The 24,000-nt window shown below is 46.5% G+C and overlaps 1 protein-coding gene across 1 annotated transcript in view; it reads right to left on the bottom strand.

The window, feature by feature from the left end:
- The window catches only part of LOC308369365 (cadherin-8-like), a gene marked incomplete at both ends in the record, with an annotated part of 88,868 nt that overhangs the window by 14,919 nt on the left and 49,949 nt on the right, over positions 1 to 24,000 (bottom strand). Inside the window, 4 exons of the mRNA XM_080843777.1 lie at positions 1,820 to 2,061; positions 6,702 to 6,889; positions 7,290 to 7,457; positions 10,200 to 10,319. Coding sequence (XP_080699903.1) covers positions 1,820 to 2,061; positions 6,702 to 6,889; positions 7,290 to 7,457; positions 10,200 to 10,319 — 718 coding nt within the window. The remainder of the gene's footprint in view (positions 1 to 1,819; positions 2,062 to 6,701; positions 6,890 to 7,289; positions 7,458 to 10,199; positions 10,320 to 24,000) is intronic.

Here is a 24,000-nt window from a genome sequence, read left to right as displayed (position 1 = left end):
CATGAGCATTGCAGTGAAATTAAAGGAGTGCATTGCAGAGCTTAAAAAAACTGGAAATGATTCTATGTATGATTGTATCAATTAATCAATCAATGTATCCATTTATCTATGAGACAAGAACATCTAGAAAGAGATATCCTTATTATCTCCCAGACAACAATGAGATTATAAGTAAGATTTAGGCATACATTTCTTGCTTTTTTTAGATTTCTCCTATGCTGTTAAGAGAGAGATCTCAAGAGGGTCACAAATCATCGCTAAATGTTTAAACAGCTCAACATCACCTCCTCTGTTTCTCTCTCAACACAGCGTTGGTGTTTGGGGATGTGGCACACATTTAACTACTCTAGGTGTTATGTTTAGTCAGTTTAGTTATGGTAGACTTTCAGTGCCTCATCTCATTTCTGTCTCATACTGTTTCTCTTGAGGAATTTTTGGGCGAAAAATCTGATCCATAATTGAAACGGTAATGAGATCACATCTAGGTCTCATAAGCTATCAAAGATCCATCTACGAGAACTAAAATGTACCTATGGGTATCTATTTATCTATTTACTGGAGACGTCAGAACGAATGGGGGGGGGGGGGGGGGGGGGATTTCCGATTTTTGATATTCTCCTCAATTGTAGAGAAGTTAATATGGAAGGGATGCCTCGCTGAAGTCAAGGGGAATTATTAGGTAATTTTTCTTCCCTGAAAAGAGAAAGAAAACAATTGTATCCTGACGCCTCATTACAACGAGAAAGACAAGCTCTGACTTCGTCTGGTACATGGAGCTGCAGAGGCTGCTGAGTTCATGATGACGGTTTAAGTCACACTCGCACACCCTCACACACACTCACAGACACCCTCAAACACACTCACAAATGATGTGTGACACTGATTATGGCACACAGAGCAGTATCCAACGCAGGGGAAAAAGAGAACATGGAAAATGATCTATTCTTTGGACACTTCATGAAGAGGAGGATGTGTATTGTGTTATTACTTCACAATGACTAATAATAAAAGAACAACAGGAAGGATAGAAGGAGAGAAGGAAGGAAAAGACTATAAAACAAAATCCACAACCAAAATGGCCTCTGGTGCATGAGATACCACCATTCTGAGGCCCTTCATTCTCCTGTAATTACACAACCTGTTGAGGGGTGTCCCTGGTCCACCATATGTCACCTAGGAGTTAATGAAATGCTGGTCCAGACGGAAGAAATTGCCTGTATAACCTTGCACACGGTTCCAAGGTGACATTTCCAAGAAGAAGTCACACCACTCAAAGGCGGCTGAAAATGCTCTCTTGTATTTCTTTCTTTCTTTATCCTAAGACCATTCACAACAACTGACCAAGGCCACTTATACAGTCCAAGGCACAGTGAAGGAATTAAATGCAGCTGTAAAAAAAAAAAAAACATACATATTTCCAACAACAGATTCCATGCCTGAAACACACATTGTGTGCCAGGAACCGTGCGAGAAAAAAAGCTTGTGTGTCTGTGTGTGTCTGTGTGTGTGTGTGTGTGTGTGTGTGTGTGTGTGTGTCTGTGTGTGTGTGTGTGTGTGCGGCGTGTGTGTGTGTGTGTGTGTGTGTGTGTGTGTGTGTGTGTGTGTGTGTCTGTGTGTGTGTGTGTGTGTGTGTGTGTGTGTGTGTGTCTGTGTGTGTGTGTGTGTGTGTGTGTGCGGCGTGTGTGTGTGTGTGTGTGTGTGTGTGTGTGTGTGTGTGTGTGTGTGTAGGGACATGCTTTAGAGCAGGCCATCATCAGCCAGAGGCCCCAGCTTGAGAAGCTGATCGCCACGACAAGAAAAGAAAAAATAAAGTTCCTACCTGATGGAACTGCTGGCTGAATCGGGGTCGCGGGCAGTCACTGATCCAATTACGGTGTTGATGGGGGCGTTCTCCTTCACGTCCATCATATACACGGGCCGCGTGAAGATGGGCGCCTCGTCTGCGTCCTCCACGGCGATCCGGACGGTGGTGCTGTCCTTGAAAGGTCCGGTAGGTCCATAACGCACATTGGTTGCTTCCACCGTCAGATTATAGTGCTTTTGGGTCTCAAAGTCCAGGGGCTGCACACAGTGACAAAGACAAATGTGTCTCACTAATGACCATAGTAGTGAGAACAAATGAACCTAATTTTGATGGATGAAAGTGTGGCGGGCTTGCAACTCTCAAAGCAATAGTGCCATCTCGAATCCTCGGTCAATATAAAAACATGACCGTGGACATGAAAACAGTGCAGAGCATAACGAGGAAACAAGACAAAGGCATTATTTATTGGCAATAACCAAACTTTCACCTGGAGCAATATGGGTTTAATTAATTTGTTGTCAGACACAGCATCTGTTGTGGATTACACCGTGGCTGCAAATAAGGTTAATTGAATAAAATCAGAGCGTTTCTATTTCTTTCGTGAAAAAAAAAAACAATAATTTGTATGTTTGTGCTCCCTCAAAACATAATTATGCAGGCGCAGGATAACATGACAATAACAATGTTACAGTCTTCTCGCCGGCGATAAACTGATGAGGGGGAGGAATTATTGAGCTATCAGATAAAGAAAATGTGTAAATCCCCGAGCTGGACAGCTATTTCAGATTTCCCCCGATGAGTGTTAAACAGAGGTTTGGATTTCAAGACTTCAGGCCACAAATATTCCACAAAGCAGTAAGGAGGCTTGGAAGACCTGCCCATGCAATTATTCTGACAATACATTCTAACAATACCCCCCCCCCCCCCCCCCCCCCACCATACAGACGAACGTACGCACACACAAGTGCACGCACACACCCACCCACACACAATACACACACACACAAACACACACACACACACACACACACACACACACACACACACACACACACACACACACACACACACACATACACACACGCTGCACAGCACTAACCTCTTCACTCTTTGGAGACTGGAGAGCCAGATTTAAAACAAGTCCATGGACTTTCATGCTCTCCTCGTCCCTTTCTATTTGTAAGGTATAAAAATGTCACACTTTTACTCTCTGTTCGTCCCAGTCCAGCCGTGCCCATGTTTGGACTCACCCCTGGCTGCTGCTTCACGAGGAGAATAATGGGATCAAGTCACCTCGGAGAACCTCGGAGCTCGCTAACTATTATTTATGGGGTAAACCAAACCGCTGTCACTGCTGCGGGGAAGGTGGGCTTGTGTTGGGAATTGGAGGTGGGAGCGGGGAAAAGTACACATCCCCATGTTTAAACACACACACACACACACACACACACACACACACACACACATACACACACACACACACACACACACACACACATCCCCATGTTTAAACAAAAAAAAAATTAAAAAATAAATCTGTTCCCCTCGGCCGGGTCCTGGCACGGACTGCTGGCCGGGTGCCGAGGGCAGGCAGGGCCGCGGGCATGGAGCAGCTGGAGAGTGCGTACCGACGAGGGGGCTTTGAAGTCAGCTGGGGTTGGCATCAGGAGCAGCGAGAACAGAGAGGGCCCCTCCAGCCCCAGTCGGCGCGGTCGAGGAAGCTCTTCGCAGTGCTTTCCTTCCTAAACGCTTCTCTCTGCCTGCTTGGGCCTGGCTTTAGTGAGCGAACAAAAAGGGTTGTAGAAATAAAAAACATACATTTGGATTGCCATGCCACTACAAGGAGGCTTTAAATAGTTAATGTCTACTAAGTCTGTTATAAAGACTGTCTAAGGCTGCAATAGTTTATATAGTATATAGTGCTGCAACTGCTGATGTTCCTATGTCCTCAAAACAGAACTTAACCAACTTAGTTTTCCTCAACTTTTATGCTTTTTAGCACTTTAGAAGGAACACAGTGAGATGGTTTCTCTGCAGCCCTTTTGTTCTCAAAGTTTATTCCTTTCCTCTTTAAACACAAATCTAGAGGTGGAGAAGGTGGGAATAGCATTTTTATATTTTTCGATTAGCAGTCTGAGGGCTCCTTCATACGAGCACTTCAGCACTGTGTAAACGCTTCAAAAAGCACTTCTTGGCAATGTTCGCTCAGAACTCCTCCATTTTGAAAAAAAAAAATGTCAACACTCCCATTCTCTGAGCTACTTATGCATTCCCCTTTGACCTCCACACACACTTTCAGTCATGTCTGTTCTGGCCCTCTCTGCTACAGCTGGCTTGCTCATCACTCAGCTCTTGCTAAATATGGCTGCTCTCGAGCCTCTCCAACCCATGCCATTTGGCATTCATATCGGGGGCAGGCATTCGAAGCTTGAGTGTCTGGCTGCGGGTGTAAACTATTTTGATGTGCAGGCGTGCATGGGTGTTGGGGGGGGGGGGGGGGGGGGTTTAAGTGACAACTTTTTCTTCTGTCATTTTCTCCACATCCATACCCCTCAGCGACTACCGCAGAGGTGCCACCCTCTCTGGGCTGAGTGACATAGGATGCTCATGTAAACAACAGCGCATTTTTTTTTCTTTTTTTCCGAGACTTCAAAAGACGAGTGCCGGCTGTTGGGGGAAGTGGAACATCCCTCCCCCTACCCCCCTGCCCTCCCCCTCCTCGAAAGGCCTGAGGGGTGTGAGATAAAAAGCTTACACCCCACAACAACAAAAACACTTCCCACTCCATGCCTCTCTAGTCCTCTTTAGATCAATATTTTTAACCTTGCCGCAAAGGATCTTTAATAATTTGCCCTCAATTGCTGACAGCGGTTTTGGAGGCAGTATTTATTTGCATGTGGATTTATGTCTGGCATGTGTGATAGAGTGTTGAAAAAGACAGAGAGACGAAGAGAGAAAGAGAGAAAAAGAGAGAGGAAGAGAGAAAGAAAGATAGAGAGAGAGAATGAGAGATAGAGAGAAATGGAGGCAGAAAGAGAATGTAGAGAAACAAGGAGAGAGATGGAGAGAGCAAGCTTTGTTTAAATCGCTTCATTTAATTGTTTGTTTTCCTTCGCGGTGATAAACGGGACCCGTGCAGAATGGTGCTTTTGTGATCGAGCCACATGCCGCTCTGTGACAGATGCTTAAAGAGGGAGAAAAATCGGGCTTGTGAATCTCTGGAGCCTTGCTCATCTCCCTTGAACTTGGCCTCCTGTGGACGTGTGGAGAGGTGAGGGGAAAGCAGGCCGGCGATAGTCTGCTGTTCTAATGCAAAGCCATCCATCAAGCTATTAGCATTGCAGGCGACGGCCTCTTCCATGCCAGAGGCTCCACAGTGGAAAGGATGCGGTGCACACCAACCAAACAACACTGGAGAAACAGCACTAAAATAACGCTGTATTCTAGCAAGAGAAACACTAGACAATAACGCTGTATTCTAGCAAGAGAAACACTACAAAATAACGCTGTATTCTAGCAAGAGAAACACTAAGAAAATGCCGCTGTATTCTAGCAAGAGAAACACTAGAAAATAACGCTGTATTCTAGCAAGAGAAACACTAAGAAAATACCACTGTATTCTAGCAAGAGAAACACTAAGAAAATACTGCTGTATTCTAGCAAGAGAAACACTAGGAAGATAATGCTGTATTCTAGCAAGAAAGTCACTAGGAAAATAACACTGTATTCTAGCAAGAGAAACACTACGAAAATAATGCTGTATTCTAGCACGAAAGATACTAGGAAAATAGCACGGTATTCTAGCAAGAGAGACACTGGGAAAACATGGGCAGATGACTCGCCTTTGTTCTTATATTGCTTCCATAATGCTTTTGTCATAAAGTTCACGTCTCTATTATTCTCATGTAGTGGCCATAGAAAACCATATATCCTAATTTATTTATTCATTTGTACATTATTCCTTACAGAGGATGAAGTGTTGGCACAAAATGGCCACTCAGTCAGTCATATCCTTTTCTCATTATGACCATGGTCGTGTTTGAAATCAAGCCTCTTTCCCTTGATGTCCCCTTCATTCTCCCATCTGGTCCGTGCAACCCAGCACAACAGCAGAACTTCTATACGTGCTCACATGTATGCGGTGTGCGTGCGTGCTCACACGCATGCGGTCGCCACAGATGTCCTTGGGAGATACAAGTGGCCCATTTCGCTCCATCAGAATGAAGGGCCCTTGATTTGCATACAATGGCTTTTTCATATGCAAATACCTCCCGCCTCCCTCTCGGGTGACGACCAAGTGCAGGTAAGTCAGAGGATACATTTTCTCTACTCAGGAAGGCACACACACACACACACACACACACACACACACACACATTTTCTCTACTTTGGAAGGCCAGCTATGGTTACTAAGAGCTCATTTGTAGGCAAAGTTCTCCCAGCGTCTTCAAGGAGAGAGCTAATACACTGCACTGACTGAGGGAAACAGCCTAATTTGTCATTGAGGTGGCGAGAGTAGAGTGGCTCTGCAGTTCAGGCCACTGGAGCGACATTGTAAATGACTAAATGTGACCTTGGAATACACACAACAAAATGGGGAAGATCAACCAAGCCGTTTCTGTTGCTCTTTTAAAATCCCCTATGATAATGGCGCTTGGATAAATCGTACAGCATGTAATAGAAAACCTATTCAGTGTTGTTGCTATTGCAAAAATACCTCCCAATTCCTAAAGTGACATTATAAAAGATAATTGGATGGTCTCAATAGGATTAGGGTTAGTAAAATGTCATAACACGTCCCTCCATTATATTACAGGGTATTCTTAATGATTCAGATACTTTGCTCTAAACATGCTTAATGTCTGTTGACAGCTAGGATATGAAGCATATATCTCACCTTCTTTAACACGATGACACCCTCCTGGGTTTGGCTGTCCGTGGTTATCTCAAAGACACCCTTCTCGTTGCCAGCGACGATGGCGTAGATGGATTTGGCATTCTCCCCGATGTCTTTGTCGGTTGCCTTTACTCTCCCCCCAGCTTTCCCTAAACCCAGGCTCTCGGAGAAGATGAAATCATAGAAATCTGCAAAGTAGGAGGACAGCAATCTGTCAACATCAGATGTGGAAGTGTTTGGTGGATTATTCTATTGACCTTTTTGGAACACACACAGCAAGTCTAAAATAGGCACTTGCACTTATACACATGGCCAACGTGCAATAAGGCAAGATTTGTCTAGAAAATTAAATATTAAAATAATAATAAATAAAAAACTCTTTTAGGCTTCTGGGCCCAGTTTCCCGAACGCTAAAAAGGACTTGAAATCGGTCGTAAGAGGGATATTGCAGAGCGGTTTCCTGACGCCGCACTTACGGCAATGATGAGTCTATGATGTCGCCAAAATCCACGTAGGCCGTTAAGATACGTCGTTATCGGGAAACTAGGCCCTGATCATTATCGAAAGGAGGCACTAAGTGTTACCCACTCTTGGCAAACTTGGGCGGGTTGTCGTTGACGTCTGTCAGTCTGACGGTGACGGTCGTCGTTCCTGACAGTCCCCCCATGTGACCACCCATGTCTTTTGCCTGAATGACAACCATGTACTCATCGCGAATCTCACGGTCCATTCCTGGCAGCGCGATACCAATGGTTGCTGAAAAAGGAAAAACCATGTCATTTGTCATATTTTAACAGTTGAAATCCATAGCATGAAGTAAAAGCTTGTGCTTAGATCTGTGTCGCCTCACGTTATAATTGGTTCATGTATGGAGCTCCAGTTTCCAAATGCTTGAACGACACTCAGAGGGCACACCCTACTTGGATCCTGGGCATCTACCTCCCCCCCACGCTCTGGTACTGTGAGCTGGCATTGCCCCCCCGCCCCCCGCGCTCTGGTACTGTGAGCTGGCATTGCCCCGCTCTGGTACTCTGAGCTGGCATTGCTAATCAGCTTGTTTGTTTGGCTCAGTGCTACGCCGCTGCCGGGAGTCATCTGTATTCTGATTGAATGTGAATTATGCTGTCTGTCTGGTATAATCTTACATATTGTATGCAGGATGGACCTTATTGACTGTAGTGGCACGGTGCGGAATGTAAAAATCTCACTGCCAGCTGTGGATAATCCACTCACTGAATGCAAGCCTGCAAGTGTGTGTGTGTGTGTGTATGTGTGAATGCAAGCCTGTCTGAATATCAAAGCTAAACCAAGTCTGCCACAAGAAGGGACACATTGTTGTGAGGCACCTGGCCAGTTTCAGCTTGCGAAATGTCCTAATATTTAGTATGAGTGCTCAATCATTGTGATTTGCAATGCTGGGTAATTGCTCTTCTTAAGTTTGACTAGTGCAATTGCGTAACATTGTATTCTTCTTAAGTATTCTTCTCGAGTCTGCTTCTCTTTGTTATTCCACCTGTTTTAGATTTTTTTTCTTCCCGGGATGCATCTCTAGTTTTTTATCATAATTGTAAAAGCAACAAAAATAAGGAAGAAAGGAAGAAAAATAGTGTGTTGTAAGTGTGTGTGTGTGAGTGTGTGTGTGTGTGTGTGTGTGTGTGTGTGTGTGTGTGTGTGTGTGTGTGTCTGTGTTTGGGTGTGGGCTGTGTGGGGGGGGGTGTTTGTAAAGGTCATGCGACAATAACAATTTAGAGAAAAAAAAAATACCCTTCAGAAACCTTGTGTTCATTTCATCACTTTCTCTTTCTAGCCCCAGCTGTGTGGGCCACGTTTATCAATAATTCACTTCTGTGTGATATTGGCCCTCTCCCTCTTAATGGAGCCTGGTGCTCCACTCTCTGCAGCATCTCCCTCTTGAGCTGATGTGAAAGGCGTGCTTTAACAGAGCATCTCTAGCAGACCTGGCTTTTGTAGGTTACTACTCTGAGCTACAGGGTGTCCATTAATGGTTGGTGAGAAGGTGGCCCTCTGTTGACTGCTGGTCGCTCTTGTGTGGCCATGTCTTGTGGCACCCTGATAAATTGAGGGCAAAGTGTTTAGCCCACACAGGTGGTAGGGGAATAACCATAAAGTGCAGAGGAAAAGAAGAATACTACTTTCGCTTCAAAAGCACCTGTAGAGTTGCCAAGGAGCATCTCTCATTGGTTGGATTGACATTGGACATAGAGGGGGAGAGGAGTGACACATTTGATCTGACATGTTAAAAAAAAAAGCAGTTCAACAACAATCTGAAGCGAGAAACACAACAAAATGTCTGAGGTGCGTGGTAACTGCCGCTTATGCCACCTGTCTCCCTTCATTTTCATCGTCTCGTATCTCGTCACGCTTGATTGTTAGCAATTTAAATGATTTCATAATCATCCGAAACAAGGGGAGGGACGAACATTCATTTCCGTGGATATAGTGCTTTGTTTTGTCTTCGGCGGCATCCATTAACTAAGTGATGAACTGGGGCATGATGTTTACTTATTCATCAAATGCGTATCCTTTGCAACACAGCGCTGGATGTGTCAAATGGATTGTAATGGTTGTTTTCCCATCACCTTTTATTTTCCATTAACATTCATTAAAACATCTGGCTCACTAGAGAAAGTCATCTGCGTGCGCTCCGTAATCACGGAGAAACAGGCACGCCCCGTCTACTCTGCCAGGGCTTTTTGTCCCGTCTCTCCACGATATTTGCATTCCCATCCTCAGATGACCAGGTGCGATGTGAAATGCATGGGTCCAGTGAGTGTTCCAGACGCTAGATGTAAACACCAATGGAACTCATGCAATATGCACATACGATTTGGGAAAGACGGCCGACTTGTTTATCGTCTGTTGTTATTTTCCCCCCCCCTAATTTATGAGCTGTTCATTTCCATCCCATTGCTTATTAATGTAATTTCACCATTATTTAATCATGTTGCTTACAGTCACTGTTCGGCAAGAAATGCAATTAGGAGAATGAAACAAAAACAACAATAAAAAAAAAAAAACAATGTCAAGGTTGCAAGTGTGGTTGGCGACAGATTAAATTTGAAGACATCCCTGTCATTGTAATCACAGACATATGTGCCGTGCCTTCTTTGCCTTGACTATGCTTAAGTTCTAATTAACATGTTCTCTTATCAGTACTTCAGCTGACATACTGGGGCTGTAGAATTCATACAGCTGCTAAATAACGTGAATCCTCACTAAACAGCTGTTTCCCTGTGCCAATATCGCTATACACCAGAGGGAGCGAGAGCAAGAGATAGAGGGAGAGGCAGAGACGGAAAGAAGGAGGGAGATAAAGAAAGAGAGAGCGAGAGAGAGGCAAAGTGGGTAGACAAGAAAGCCAAAAAAGATGTGTATTAATAATGAAGCACTTTCTCTCTGTTGAGTGGTACTGGCTGTGCCGGTATAATATCTGTCTGGACTGCAAGTGAGAGATTGTTTCTACGGCAACCCACTCACCGGTGTTGGGGTCGATGGAGAAATAAGGCTGGCCCTGCAGGATGCTGTAGACGAGCCTGGCACTGTTGCCGTACACCGGGTCATCCGCATCTGTTGCTGTTACCTTGGTGACCGATGTGCCTGTCAGGAGAGAGAGGTCAAAATCATGAGCAAAACAACGCCATCACACTGCACGTCAGAGACGTGTGTGTGTGTGTGTGTGTGTGTGTGTGTGTGTGTGTGTGTGTGTGTGTGTGTGTGTGTCACTCACTAACAGGCTACTTTAACCTGCTGCCTTCATACAGGGGCTTGGTGTGCAAGGCCTGGAATAATAGCTAAGAGGCCAGTACAGTCTGTATCGGTACAAAATGAAACGAGAAATCTGCCACACAATGTTTACACCATCAGACAGATTTAAGCACCCCAATAATGTACTGACAAGCACCAGTGACGTGCTGTATACTGTCTCATTAGCTCTGCAAGGACTGTATTTTCTGATGTGCCATTTTCTGTTTTTTTTTGCGGAGCAGTTGCATTTAATCAACATCTGGATTTATTTTTCTGCCCAGTCACACTCAACCTACTGCTTAATCTGTGTTACAGTGCATCTGTGCTGACAGAACTGACAGACAACGAGAAGGGATGCTGAGTGACACATCAGCCTTCAGGCATAGGGCCGTACAGGAAGACATTCATTTGTCCTTGATATGTAGAGACTAATTTGCCATCACAAATGTACCAATAGCTTGGCAAACAATCTCCAGTGACACAACTGTGGTAGATGAGATGAGATGAGATGAAATGTCTGCTTTTCAAAATGCCCCATTATTTCTCATCATTGTAAAAATAAAAAAGAAATATGAAACGCATTCTCTCAGCAGGTGCTGTAAGCTGACAATTTACTCTCTTGAACAATTTATTGTAAAGGAGGACGATGGCAGCGCCATCATACTTAAGTATGCACACACACACACACACACACACACACACACACACACACACACACACACACACACACACACACACACACACACACATACTTAAGTATGCATGAAGAGCAGAGCAAAGAGCTGTGCTTACTGTCATCAAAAAACTGTCTTTGAAGTGTCTAGTCATGACAAGGGTAAACCTCAGCTTTCAGCTTTCCGCGCTCATGACAAAAACCCGGAGCAGAAACAAACAAAACAGGGAGGAAAAAGAGACACTTTAATCAAGATTAGAGTTTACAACCCTGTCTTCATGAATCCAGTTTACAAGACGGGAAAACAGGACAACGAGAAAGAGAGAAGCACTAAGGCTAATCAATGTTTTGGCAGCACTTGCGGTGTGTGTGTGTGCACTTGCGGTAATGTAATTGTTTTGCGCGGCTCTCTTGTCTCTGCAACGGCATCGCGGTTAAGAGCTCCAAAGTGGAGGGTCGAATCAGCCCCCCATCCACAGGTACCGGCGGCTGTCAGGACGTGGGTGGAGGGGAATCACAACACATGTTTTACTGTGGTGTGGAGGAGTGGGCTGATGGAGGGGGTGCTGGTGTGTAGGGGGAAGCCCATCTTGTGTTGGTTTTTGTAACGGAGTGATTTGAATACGTTGGGCTACTACATATCAGTAATGTTGTATGGTGTGATGAGGCTAGACACCTCAAGCTAACTTGACCTCTCAGTGATCTCGACCTTGATCTGTAAGTAACGGATCTAAAGACAGACATCTCTTGGTTGTGTGCTAGTGTGTGTTGCTAATATATGCCACTTCAACACACCTTTTTTTTTGTTTTGTTTACTTTCTCTTGATTCCAACAAGTCCTCCTGCATTTTCCTATCTGGCACAAAAACACAATGGCACACACGCGAGCACACACACACATATTTGCACCGTGTTTATAGAAACAAGCTTAGTGTGGCTTAGTTATTTCAGACTGAGTGAATCTGAAGTGGCCCTCAGAGGTGTGTGTTCACCTGCAGTCTCTAACCAAACCAGGCCTCAATACAGGCCAGGTAGAACCAGGGACCACAGGTGTCCACACAAACATCTGTATGCCTGATCGTGTGTCCTCAAAAGAGACGGAAAGGAACACAAATAAGCAAGGTGCAGTCCATCCCCGAGTCCATTCCATTCCTCTCTGCCATAATGATTTGTAGAACTGAGATGTATAAATATACCCATTGTCCATTCCTCTTATTAGTGGTTAACTTGTGGAGAGTGGAGAGCTTCCTCCATGATTTATGCAGCTGTGAATGTTCATTACGTAGGTGTACACATATTCACTTTTAAGTGTTTATCTCTTCTGAATGCCAAATGTCACAACAATAAATATGACCGATGCAGGGGAGACCCTGGGACACTCTTGTCTTTGAAACACACACACACACACACACACACACACACACACACACACACACACACACACACACACACACTTGTCTTTGAAACACACTCTTCCATTTGGACTCTATAAAATCAGCCCACCGCCAACACTGAAAAGCAACCTGTTCATCACAATCTGGACTTAACTATATTTGTGTATACTACAAAACCATATTTGCCAATTTATGTGTGAGAGAGAGAGAGATAACATTTTTGATTTTTTTGCCAAACTCCAAAATGCCTTACAGCAATGAAACTTAATAAATGAATGCTGACTTTAAAACTGCTTATAATTGCTGATAATGAGCTGTTTCCTCTCTACCATACCAGTGGAAAGTCTCATAGTGATGTTCCAGGCTTACAACCGAGTTGCTGTAGGTCTTTTGCATACTATTTGATTGTCAATCATGTCCCTGGCATGAGTAAAATCACATTTCAACAGCAATGCAGCAATATGTTGAAACGGTGAAGTTGACATTACTTCAGCAGTTTTTCATATTCATCATCAGATGAGGAGAGTGCCTAACACCTCTGATTGGTTAACACATCTATCTACAGAGAATGATGAACACATGACGGCAATGGTGATTTCTGAAATTAAAAAAGAGACTGCCACTCCCCCCCAAAAAAAAATCGGAATCGGTGAACCATGAAATAGCTCCAACTTCTACCTTGCACACATGCACAAGCACACACACACACACACACACACACACACACACACACACTCACACACAGAAAATGAGGGATTAAAGAGCGCCTTCATTGGCAGCGCTGTTTCAAATCAGAACAGATTAGCTTGCCCTTGCTAGATATTGTTCCGAGCGTTCGGGCCGGTCTGTCCTGTCCTATCTGTGTGTGCGGTCCTGTCCCACTGGAGCCTCATGGCCTCAGTAACTCACACACACACACACACACACACACACACACACACACACACACACACACACACACACACACACACACACACACCTCAGTAACTCACACAAGCGTGATTGTGGGAATATTGTTTGGGGTTTTGTTTGGAACCTTTGCTAGCTGGAGTAGTAGCAGCAGGAGTGTGTGTAGCGTGAAAGAAGCACAAAGGCACCTTTAAAAAAAACCTAAAACAATTTGCGATCAAAGTCAGCACGACTCCCATTGCGATTTATGACGCGTTTTATGATGTGTGTGTATGCAGAAGCCGCCGTGATGTTCCCACTCATGACAAAGCCCACATGTGTGTTAGACCCCGGTGCACGCTTGAGGTCGGAGGGATAAGCCCGCATTCTACCTCTTCCTGTCTAACGAGATTTGTCTCCTGCCGACGCTCCCCGCAGCATCTGTTCCTTCGCCCAGATGTCACTCTCCTGACATTTTGCATTGGCTGGGATTAAGACGTGATGCACGACGGGTGGAGCATTACAACCTAAATCTGAAGTAAAAATAGATATCAAAGAGCCGTCAAACAGGGTAATGCCTCCCAAATAAATGGCTCTTATGCAGCTCGCAACAATGTGTGACAGCTTGAAGCTGAGAATTGTTTTTTTTCTTCAATGTCAGTCAAATAAAATGAAATAAATAAATAAGCCAAGCCACTCAACAGTATATCTTATACTACTGTTGTATTTCAGCAGATTGAAAAAAGAAAACAATAAATCTCCCAACACCTTTTACATTATGTCCACACAGACACACACACACACACAAACACACCCACACACACACAAGCATGTGCACACACACAAACACACACACACACACACACACACACACACACACACACCAAAACTTTTATGTGAAATCAATAGCTCGGCTCTACATCAGCACAGAAGCGGTGTGGGCCCCAACAGGTAGGCTCCCAGCCGTTAAGGGGGTGTCTGTCACTCTCATCTTCCTCTCAAAGTGGGGGGGTTGAAGCAGCAGGTTAAAGCCCTCTGGTGGGGGGGGGGGGGGGGACCCCTGGGAGAGCCCTCAGCCTGACGTGGCCCGCTGGGTCAGCCAGGGCTCATGGATATTCATGGGCCCGGCCAGGCGAGAGGGCTGGAGCCATACACACACACACACACACACACACACACACACACACACACACACACACACACACACACACACACACACACACACACACAGATGTACACATAGCCAAGCGAGATGGCAGGAGACATACTCAGGGCAGTTTGCCCCATAACCTCAGGCTGAGAAGGTGCACTGTACACACACACACACACACACACACACACTCCTCTGCCCTCTTTCAAATTCATTCATGTACACACACACACACACACACACACACAAACACACAGATGTACAAATAAAGAAAAAGACACCCATACAAACATAAACACTCATCCACACACACACACACATACACACACACACACACACACACACACACAAACACACACACACACACACACTTAGAGCCTGTGGTGGAGGTTTTAGCCTGAGGCTGCTGTGACCCTTGAGGATGCACCTGCTCTGCTCTGCTCTGTCATCACAGCCTGATGTAAGGATGCTCCTCGACGCCAATGCTGAACACGCTGCTTACAGTACTGTGAGCTACAGAGCCATCCCACGCATATGTACTGGACTCACACACACACACACACACACACACACACACACACACACACACACACACACACACACACACACACACACACACACACACACACACACACACACACACACACACACACACACACACACAACACACACACACACACAACACATATACTCACACTGTCTCTGCATTCACATAGACCTGCTTAACTCATCTCAAAACCTTGGCTGCTGTCTCCACCAATATATACAGTACATGGGTTTTCTACGTACACGCTCTGAAACGGCTGTTTTAGAAACCTTTACTGTAATTATTCCTGCTCTGGATGGACCACTAGGTTTTACTCTCCTGTGAATGGTGACGGTTCCTGCAACATAATACCGTCCGTCATGCATACAAACATGCCATAGGTTGAAGGCTTGGAAATGTATACGAGCTCTCATCAACCTATATCATTCGCACACATTGGAAATGTAAAGAGTGTGATTGTGTCTTTTGTGTGTACGTTCATCTAATCCACTTTTTTTCATAAAACAGCAACGCCTCTCTCCATCTCTTTGTAACATTCTAATTTCTGTCATTAGATGTAATCACTAAGGTATTACCTTAACACTCCCGGATGAAAGGAAAGGCGGAAAAAGGAGAAAAAAATGAATCTTTTAGCTGTTGCACAATACCAACATTAAAAGTAGGCCAACACATTTCCCCATTGCCTTTTGTCTGTCTGAATAGCTCCTAATGGTACAACATTTGCCTGTGTTAAAGATAGGTACGGTGAGTGAAAGCTGACAAAAGACATCACACACAGACATCACATGTATGGTTTTCTAGGTCAGTCGCGTCACGTGCTCAATCAGTGATCAGACGCCAAGGACCGGGCTGCGGTAAAGCCTTAGATGGAGAACCATGAATCACTGGTAATCACCTGTGGATTTGGTCTGGTCAGGCCAGCGATATTCTTAGTCCGGCCCGGTAGACTGGGACACACGGAGACCCACATAGCCATGCCCCGAACTGGTTTTACACGGTGGCCTAGTTGGTCACAAACACACGCATTGGCCACCCATTCAACTCAGACGCACATAGCAGCACTCGTTTAGTACTGCAGAGGCCATCCAGAGCCAGGACCAATGTCATACACACCAGGAGCGGAGAGGGGGAGGGAGCTCGAAAATGACGCCGCAGTGACAGTTCGATCTGCACTTAATTTACGGGCTAACACAACAAAGCCGTGCTACACATCCTGGCGACACACAGGAGGATGTTTATGGCGCGGGCCACGCAAGAAGAGCCCGGCAGGTCTGGATATAGAGGTGTGAGCCGTCATTCAGAAGGCTGTAATTTCTCCAGCCAGTGCTCAATCCGCCATTGATTTACAACCCGGCCAATAATTGAAAAGGGCGCTTCCTCCGCGCTGTTTATCTCGGGACATGCGACGAGCACACACACACACACACACACACACACACACACACACACACACACATGCGAAGAGCCTAACCCCCCTGGGAACTGAAAGGTGGGGGGTGGGGTGTGACTGTAAATAATAATAAGGCAGCCCCTGCCATCTCGCTCTATAATCTGGGTATTCACATTCATGGCTAACTACGCTCACAAACACACACACACACACACACACACACACACACACACATTCATGGCTAACTACGCGTGTGATCAGGGTCTGGCACAGGGAGCGTTGGAGCAGTGGGGAACGGTGGACTTTATATATATATTTTATTTTCCTTTCTTTTTTTTTTTTGTGGGCAGGTTTTACGAGACTGGGAGGGTTTTACGGGCAAATAAAGCTAAAGGGTATGTAATTAGGAGCACAAATGAGCGGCTGAGGGCATGTTGGGGGGTCCTGCTTAAGACGGCTGTACAGGCAGAGAGGGGGCGAGGGGGCAGAAGGGCTGGGTGGCAGAGGAGGGATAGGATGAGGGTGGAGAGACGACCACAGAAAAGAGAGGGGGCGAGGTGGCAGCAGGGGTGGGTGGCAGAGGAGGGATAGAATGAGGGTGGAGAGACGACCACAGAAAAGAGAGGGGGCGAGGTGGCAGCAGGGGTGGGTGGCAGAGGAGGGATAGGATGAGGGTGGAGAGACGACCACAGAAAAGAGAGGGGGCGAGGTGGCAGCAGGAGTGGGTGGCAGAGGAGGGATAGAATGAGGGTGGAGAGACGACCACAGAAAAGAGAGGGGGCGAGGTGGCAGCAGGGGTGGGTGGCAGAGGAGGGATAGGATGAGGGTGGAGAGACGACCACAGAAAAGAGAGGGGGCGAGGTGGCAGCAGGAGTGGGTGGCAGAGGAGGGATAGAATGAGGGTGGAGAGACGACCACAGAAAAGAGAGGGGGCGAGGTGGCAGCAGGGGTGGGTGGCAGAGGAGGGATAGGATGAGGGTGGAGAGACGACCACAGAAAAGAGAGGGGGCGAGGTGGCAGCAGGAGTGGGTGGCAGAGGAGGGATAGGATGAGGGTGGAGAGACGACCACAGAAAAGAGAGGGGGCGAGGTGGCAGCAGGGGTGGGTGGCAGAGGAGGGATAGGATGAGGGTGGAGAGACGACCACAGAAAAGAGAGGGGGCGAGGGGGCAGCAGGAGTGAGTGGCAGAGGAGGGATAGGATGAGGGTGGAGAGACGACCACAGAAAAGGCTGAGGTCCCTAGAGGCTCCATCCCAGATCTATAAGCACGGTGGAGTTAGAGAGCACTTGAGTGGCAGCTGTGGTGATAATGGGGTGTGTGTGTGTGTATGTGTGTGTGTGTGTATGTGTGTGTGTATGTGTACATGCTCTAAGAGGTCTTAAGAGGCAAGAGAGAAAAAAATCAACATCTAATGAACTGTTTTGTTTCTAAGACACTACTGTTATTACCTCCGCCAAGGAGGTTATGTTTTCACCCCTGTATGTTTGTTTGTTTGTTTGTCTGTTTGTTTGTTTGTTTGTCAGCAGGATTACACAGAAACGCATGGACCGATTTCCATCAAACTTTGTGGGGAGATTGGTTAATATAATGGCAATAATTGATTTGATTTTCAGATGTCAAAGGTCAAGGTCACAAGGCGGAGGTTTGCATTCTCTGAATGCTCCCATTCTTATTCAGAATGGAAAAATCTGAAAAATAAATTGAGTATTGAACTCCCCCTTTCTTGTCCCGAACTGCCTCCTGTCATCCTAAATCCATGTAGACTATCAGGTAACAAAACAAAAAATACAAATAAAACTATTTAATAGTTTTGAAAATCCATGGAACAAATAAGTGACAAGACATTAAAGACATTAAATGCATCCCAAAAGCTCCCCTGGCATGAGGTGTGTGGTGTGTAGAGCATAAATGACTTATATCATGCGAACCACCCCCTGAGAGATGAGTGACAGTTCGGAGTGATTGCGAGGAGCACACAACACAGCCGCCCAGGCGGATCACAGTAGAGGGGGGGGGGGGGGGGGGGGGGGGCAGTGTACAGGGGGGGGATGGGGTGGGGGGGTCGCTCGGGGGACTGGAAAGGGGATGTGTACAAACAGAGCAAACAAAGTAGCAGCCCTGCAGCCCCCCCCCCCCCCCCCCCCCCATCACACACACACACACCATCACTCCCCTAAGTGTGATGGAGCCCTTCATGCTGGTGTATACAGCTATTACTGAACCCACACACACGCACACACACACACACACACACACACACACACACACACACACACACACACACACATGCACATACACACACCCATGCACACACACACACACACACACACGCACACACACACACACACACACACACACACACACGCGCACACACACACACACATACACACACACACACACACACACACGCACACACACACACACACACACACACACTCACACACACACACACAGCAGGATCTGGCAGTTCTAGATGACATCACAAGGCAGAGGATCTTACTGAGACCATAAAGTCTGCCAGCACAGAGTGTCTGTCTCCAGGGCTATTCCGCCAAGGTGAGGCCTCTTGTCTCAGGGTCGCCGAGCATAAGGCAGCTGATGAGGACGCTTTCACTCTGATCCCATCTCCAACACCTGCTATCAGACCAGGCCAGAGAGAGAGAGGGAGAGAACGGCTGGCGAGAGATGCAGGGGCCTCAGTGTGAGACTTTAGACAAAGGAGAGTCTGGCGTGGGAAGGGTTAACGCGTTTCCTGCGAGAAGCTGAAAGGTAAGACCAAACACGCCATACGTGACTGGTGACTCAATGCATCAGTCAGGCATACAGAGCCTTGGTGTGTGTGTGTGTGTGTATGTGTGTGTGTGTGTGTGTGTGTGTGTGTGTGTGTGTGTGTGTGTGTGTGTGTGTGTGTGTGTGTGTGACTCAATGCATCAGTCAGGCATACAGAGCCTTGGTGTGTGTGTGTGTGTGTGTGTGTGTGTGTGTGTGACGTGTGACTCAATGCATCAGTCAGGCATACAGAGAGCTTCCAGTGCCTCCTGACAAGCAATCCATCACTGGGGAGCACAGACTCTTTCTCTTTCCCGCTCTCTCTCTCTGTTTCTCTCTTTCACACACAAACACAAACACAAACACACACACATACACACACACACACACACACACACACACACACACACACTCACACACACATAAACACACACAAACACTCACATACACACACACACTCATACACACACACACACTCACACACACATATACACACACACACACACACTCACACACTCATACACACACACATACACCATAAAAATAACAAAGGATGGATCAAAGGCAGGGAATGGAAGGAAATAAAGAGGATAAATGTTCTGTTCTTGAGCGTTGTGAGGTTCCTTAACTGCGGGCATCAGGCGGTGACATTTCAAAGGGGCTCGGCAGCGGCGGGCGATCGCGATCGCTCCAATTACAGGGCGGCCCTGATGAGAGGCACTCTTCAACCCCTTTCCTCCACCGCGACCCCCCCACCCCCCCCACCCCGAATGAGACCCAGAGGGAGGTCTCCAGCTGGCTCAGTCTGATGCCTGAGAGCCACAACTACCCATGACACTTGACTTGGCCCCCAAAGATCTGAGTGAGATGAGCATGCTAACAAGGCTTCCCTTCAAAGCACCTGGCTGGACTGCGGCAGTAATGCTGCTTATGCCGACTGTGCGGGAAAAGGCAATTGTGCAAAATGCTATAAATGTCCAAGCTGTAAAAATATATACCTGCACGAGGGGCATTTAGAAGATTGAGATCACTGGAAAGAAATAGTGATATTGCACCACAGAGGGCACACATAGGGGAAAAACCCATATTCTCTCTTGCCTAGTGCGCTGCGTCCCTGGATCAATATCAACAGTGTCCCGCGGAGAGGCTGGGAGTGTGAAGGTGTTTTCTGCGGCATTTAGGGGACGCTAGCTGGAGAGCGGGCCGGCTCAGCTTAATGGGACCTGCCCCTGGAGGATCACACGGGCGAGGTGTTAGGGAGATTTACTACATGATTGCCCCGCTCTTATCTGTTCCGCTCTCCAACAACCTTGCTGCGTCGACTTTTTTTAATGCTTTCTCCTTCAATCTGGCCTTTGATTGGTCACTTGCTTCGCCCAGTACTGTGCTTCCTTGATCACGGCGTTCTCACGTTCTCAGCTCCTGCATACCAAACACCTGCCTGGCCGTCTCCACCAATACCACCACCTCTGGACTCTTCCACTGTGGTGCTATCTCTACTAATGGTCACTCTTCAAGACAATTGAGACAGATACATTTTTATTCATATTATTAGTAGAAGTAGTATTATTATTATTATTATTATAAGTCGTAGTATTGATATTGATGTTAATATTATTATTAGCATCACTATTATTATTATAGATATATTATAGTATAGTTATTATTATAAGGAATAACAGTAAGAATGAGTGTTTATTATTGTTATTATTATTATTATTATTGTTTATTATTATTAATCAGCCTCAAAAGCTCTCCTTTTAAAGAACAGTATTGGATGTTCTGGACAAATGTTCACGAGAGAGAGAGAGAGAGAGAGATAGAGAGAGAGAGAGAGAGAGATCTTTTTAACATTTATGGTGAGGATGTATGGGGAGTGCACTGTCGTTCCGACCACCTTTGGACACATTTAAAACCAAAATAAAAAATAGAAAAGAAAAAAAAAAAAACTCACTGGAATTAGGCTCTTCCTTTCACAGTGATATACATTAATGTAATCTGAGAAAACACACCCTCACACAGAAAGAGAGGGATAGAAAAGAGAGAGAGGGAGAGAAAGAGAGAGGAGGAGAAAGAGAGAGGGAGATAAAGATAGAGGGAGAGGAGAAAGATAGAGGGAGAGGAGAAAGATAGAGGGAGAGGAGAAAGATAGAGGGAGAGAGAGATAGAGGGAGAGGAGAAAGGGAAAGGAGAAAGAGAGAGGGAGAAGGGAAATAGAGGGAGAGGAGAAAGAGAGAGGGAGAGAAAGAGAGAGGGAGAGAAAGATAGAGGGAGAGAGAGATAGAGGGAGAGGAGAAAGAGAGAGGGAGAGAAAGAGAGAGGGAGAGAAAGATAGAGGGAGAGGAGAAAGATAGAGGGAGAGGAGAAAGAGAGAGGGAGAAGGGAAATAGAGAGGGAGAGAAAGAGAGAGGGAGAGAAAGAGAGAGGGAGAGAAATAGAGAGGGAGAGAAAGAGAGAGGGAGAGAGATAGAGGGAGAGGAAAAAGGGAAAGGTGAGAGAGGACAGTGAGTCAGCCGGAGATAAAGCCGTGAAGAAAAGAGACGGAAGCAGTAGGGAGCAAATGAGAGAAAAAGCCCTGACACAACATTAAATATCCACACACACACACACACACACACACATACACACACACACACACACACACACACACACACACACACACACACACACACACACATTAAATATCCACAGCCCCACTGCTGCATAATTAATAGGCCGAGCGCGAACCGAACTCAACCGAACTGAGGACTGTCGGCGAGGAGGAGGCATGTTGGCATCCTATCAGATATAAATAAGGCTTTGCCAACGCAGGAGTGTGAAGTAGAACACTCCAGCACGGGGCTGAGAAGGCGGCAGGCTTCTGCTGGAGGCTCCCCTGCTCAATATTTCGAGCATTGGAACTACGCGTCTTTTGGACCCATCATTCTTCCGGTGCCGTATCAATTAAACATCCCCCTGACATATGCTCACACAGGTAGATCATGGCACAGGTAGATCATGGCATACGTAGATCATACCTTAAGAAAGTTACAAAGTGACAGACCAGATTGCAGTTTGGAAAACTACAGGCCATGGGCTCAGAACTGGCAGAAACCAGCGTCATTTGGGATTCCATGACGAGACTGAAACTCACTCTGAATCCACTGAAGAGCTGTTGAAGGTAAACCTAACCTACCTGCCCCTAACACTAACCTGCCTTAATAAGTACCTTAAGAAGTACCCAAATACAGTAAACACAACCTATCTGCCAAGTACCTTTATAAACTGGACAAGTGGAACTACAGTCGAATTAATGCTGTTTTGAAAACAAAGAAAGATCTCACCAAATATGAATTTGTTTGAAATAAAAACTTTACATGCCATTATTTGGACATAAAGGCATTTTTTGTGCCTAAAACTTTTGCACGGTACTTTGTGTACATTCTTCCCTGTGTCTAAGCTCTGCTTTATGCAACGCCTTTGTTGTTTACTCAGCGTCCAAGGACTGCAAAGTGGTCTGTGACAACCTATGTGCATTCTGCTACCTACCATTTGAAAGAAAGAAAATATCAAGCCACAATGAAAGCCAGAGGAGGAAAGTTGTTTTGGCTGTAGAGTGAAGTTCGGTCTGAAAGCTGGGGCTCCATCTGAAAGCTCATTCTGCACCCCTACCCCCCCCCCCCCCCCCCATGTGGCCCACACCTCCCTTGGTATTGTACCCCATCCATCCATCCTCCTTTTTCTTCTCCTCCTCTTCCTCATCCAAGCCTGTCTGTCTTCTGATGCCTCCAGTTCTCTTAAAGTGCATTCCCTCTGCAGTCACCCACTGCCCTTATCTTCATCTTATCACTCCTCCTCCTCCTCCTCCTCCTCCTCCTCCCCCTCCTCTTCCAACACTAACACTCTTCTATAGCCCATTCCCTCTGCAGTCACCCACTGCCCTTATCTTCATCCTATCACTCCTCCTCCTCCTCTTCCTCTTCCAAGACTAACACTCTTCTATAGCCCATTCAATCTGCAGTCACCCATTGCCCTTATCTTCATCCTATCACTCCTCCTCCTCCTCTTCCAACACTAACACTCTTCTATAGCCCATTCAATCTGCAGTCACCCATTGCCCTTATCGTCATCCTATAACTCCTCCTCCTCCTCCTCCTCCTCCTCCTCTTCCAACACTAACACTCTTCTATAGCCCATTCAATCTGCAGTCACCCATTGCCCTTATCTTCATCCTATCACTCCTCCTCCTCCTCTTCCTCTTCCTGTCATCCCACCACCACCACGATCCTCACCTTATTTACGACTGCACCCCATGACTCCTTCCTCTTCCTCCTCCTCCTCTTCCAAGCCTAACACTCTTCTATAGCCCATTCAATCTGCAGTCATCCACTACCCCCCCACCCCACCCCACCCTCACCTCCCTCACCTCCCACCCCACCCTCACCTCCCTCACCTCGCTCACCTCCCTCACCTCCTCCCCCTGCTCCTCACTGTCTCCCCTCACCTCCCTCACCTCCTCCCCCTGCTCCTCACTGTCTCCTCTCACCTCCCTCACCTCCCTCACCTCCCTCACCTCCTCCCCCTGCTCCTCACTGTCTCCCCTCACCTCCCTCACCTCCTCCCCCTGCTCCTCACTGTCTCCCCTCACCTCCCTCACCTCCTCCCCCTGCTCCTCACTGTCTCCCCTCACCTCCCTCACCTCCTCCCCCTGCTCCTCACTGTCTCCCCTCACCTCCCCCTCCTC

Source organism: Sprattus sprattus (assembly GCF_963457725.1).
Source record: "Sprattus sprattus genome assembly, chromosome: 8".
NCBI classification, from domain to species: Eukaryota; Metazoa; Chordata; class Actinopteri; order Clupeiformes; family Clupeidae; genus Sprattus; species Sprattus sprattus.
Note: the sequence above shows the minus strand (reverse complement) of the source record. Positions and strands in the feature narration are given on the sequence as shown.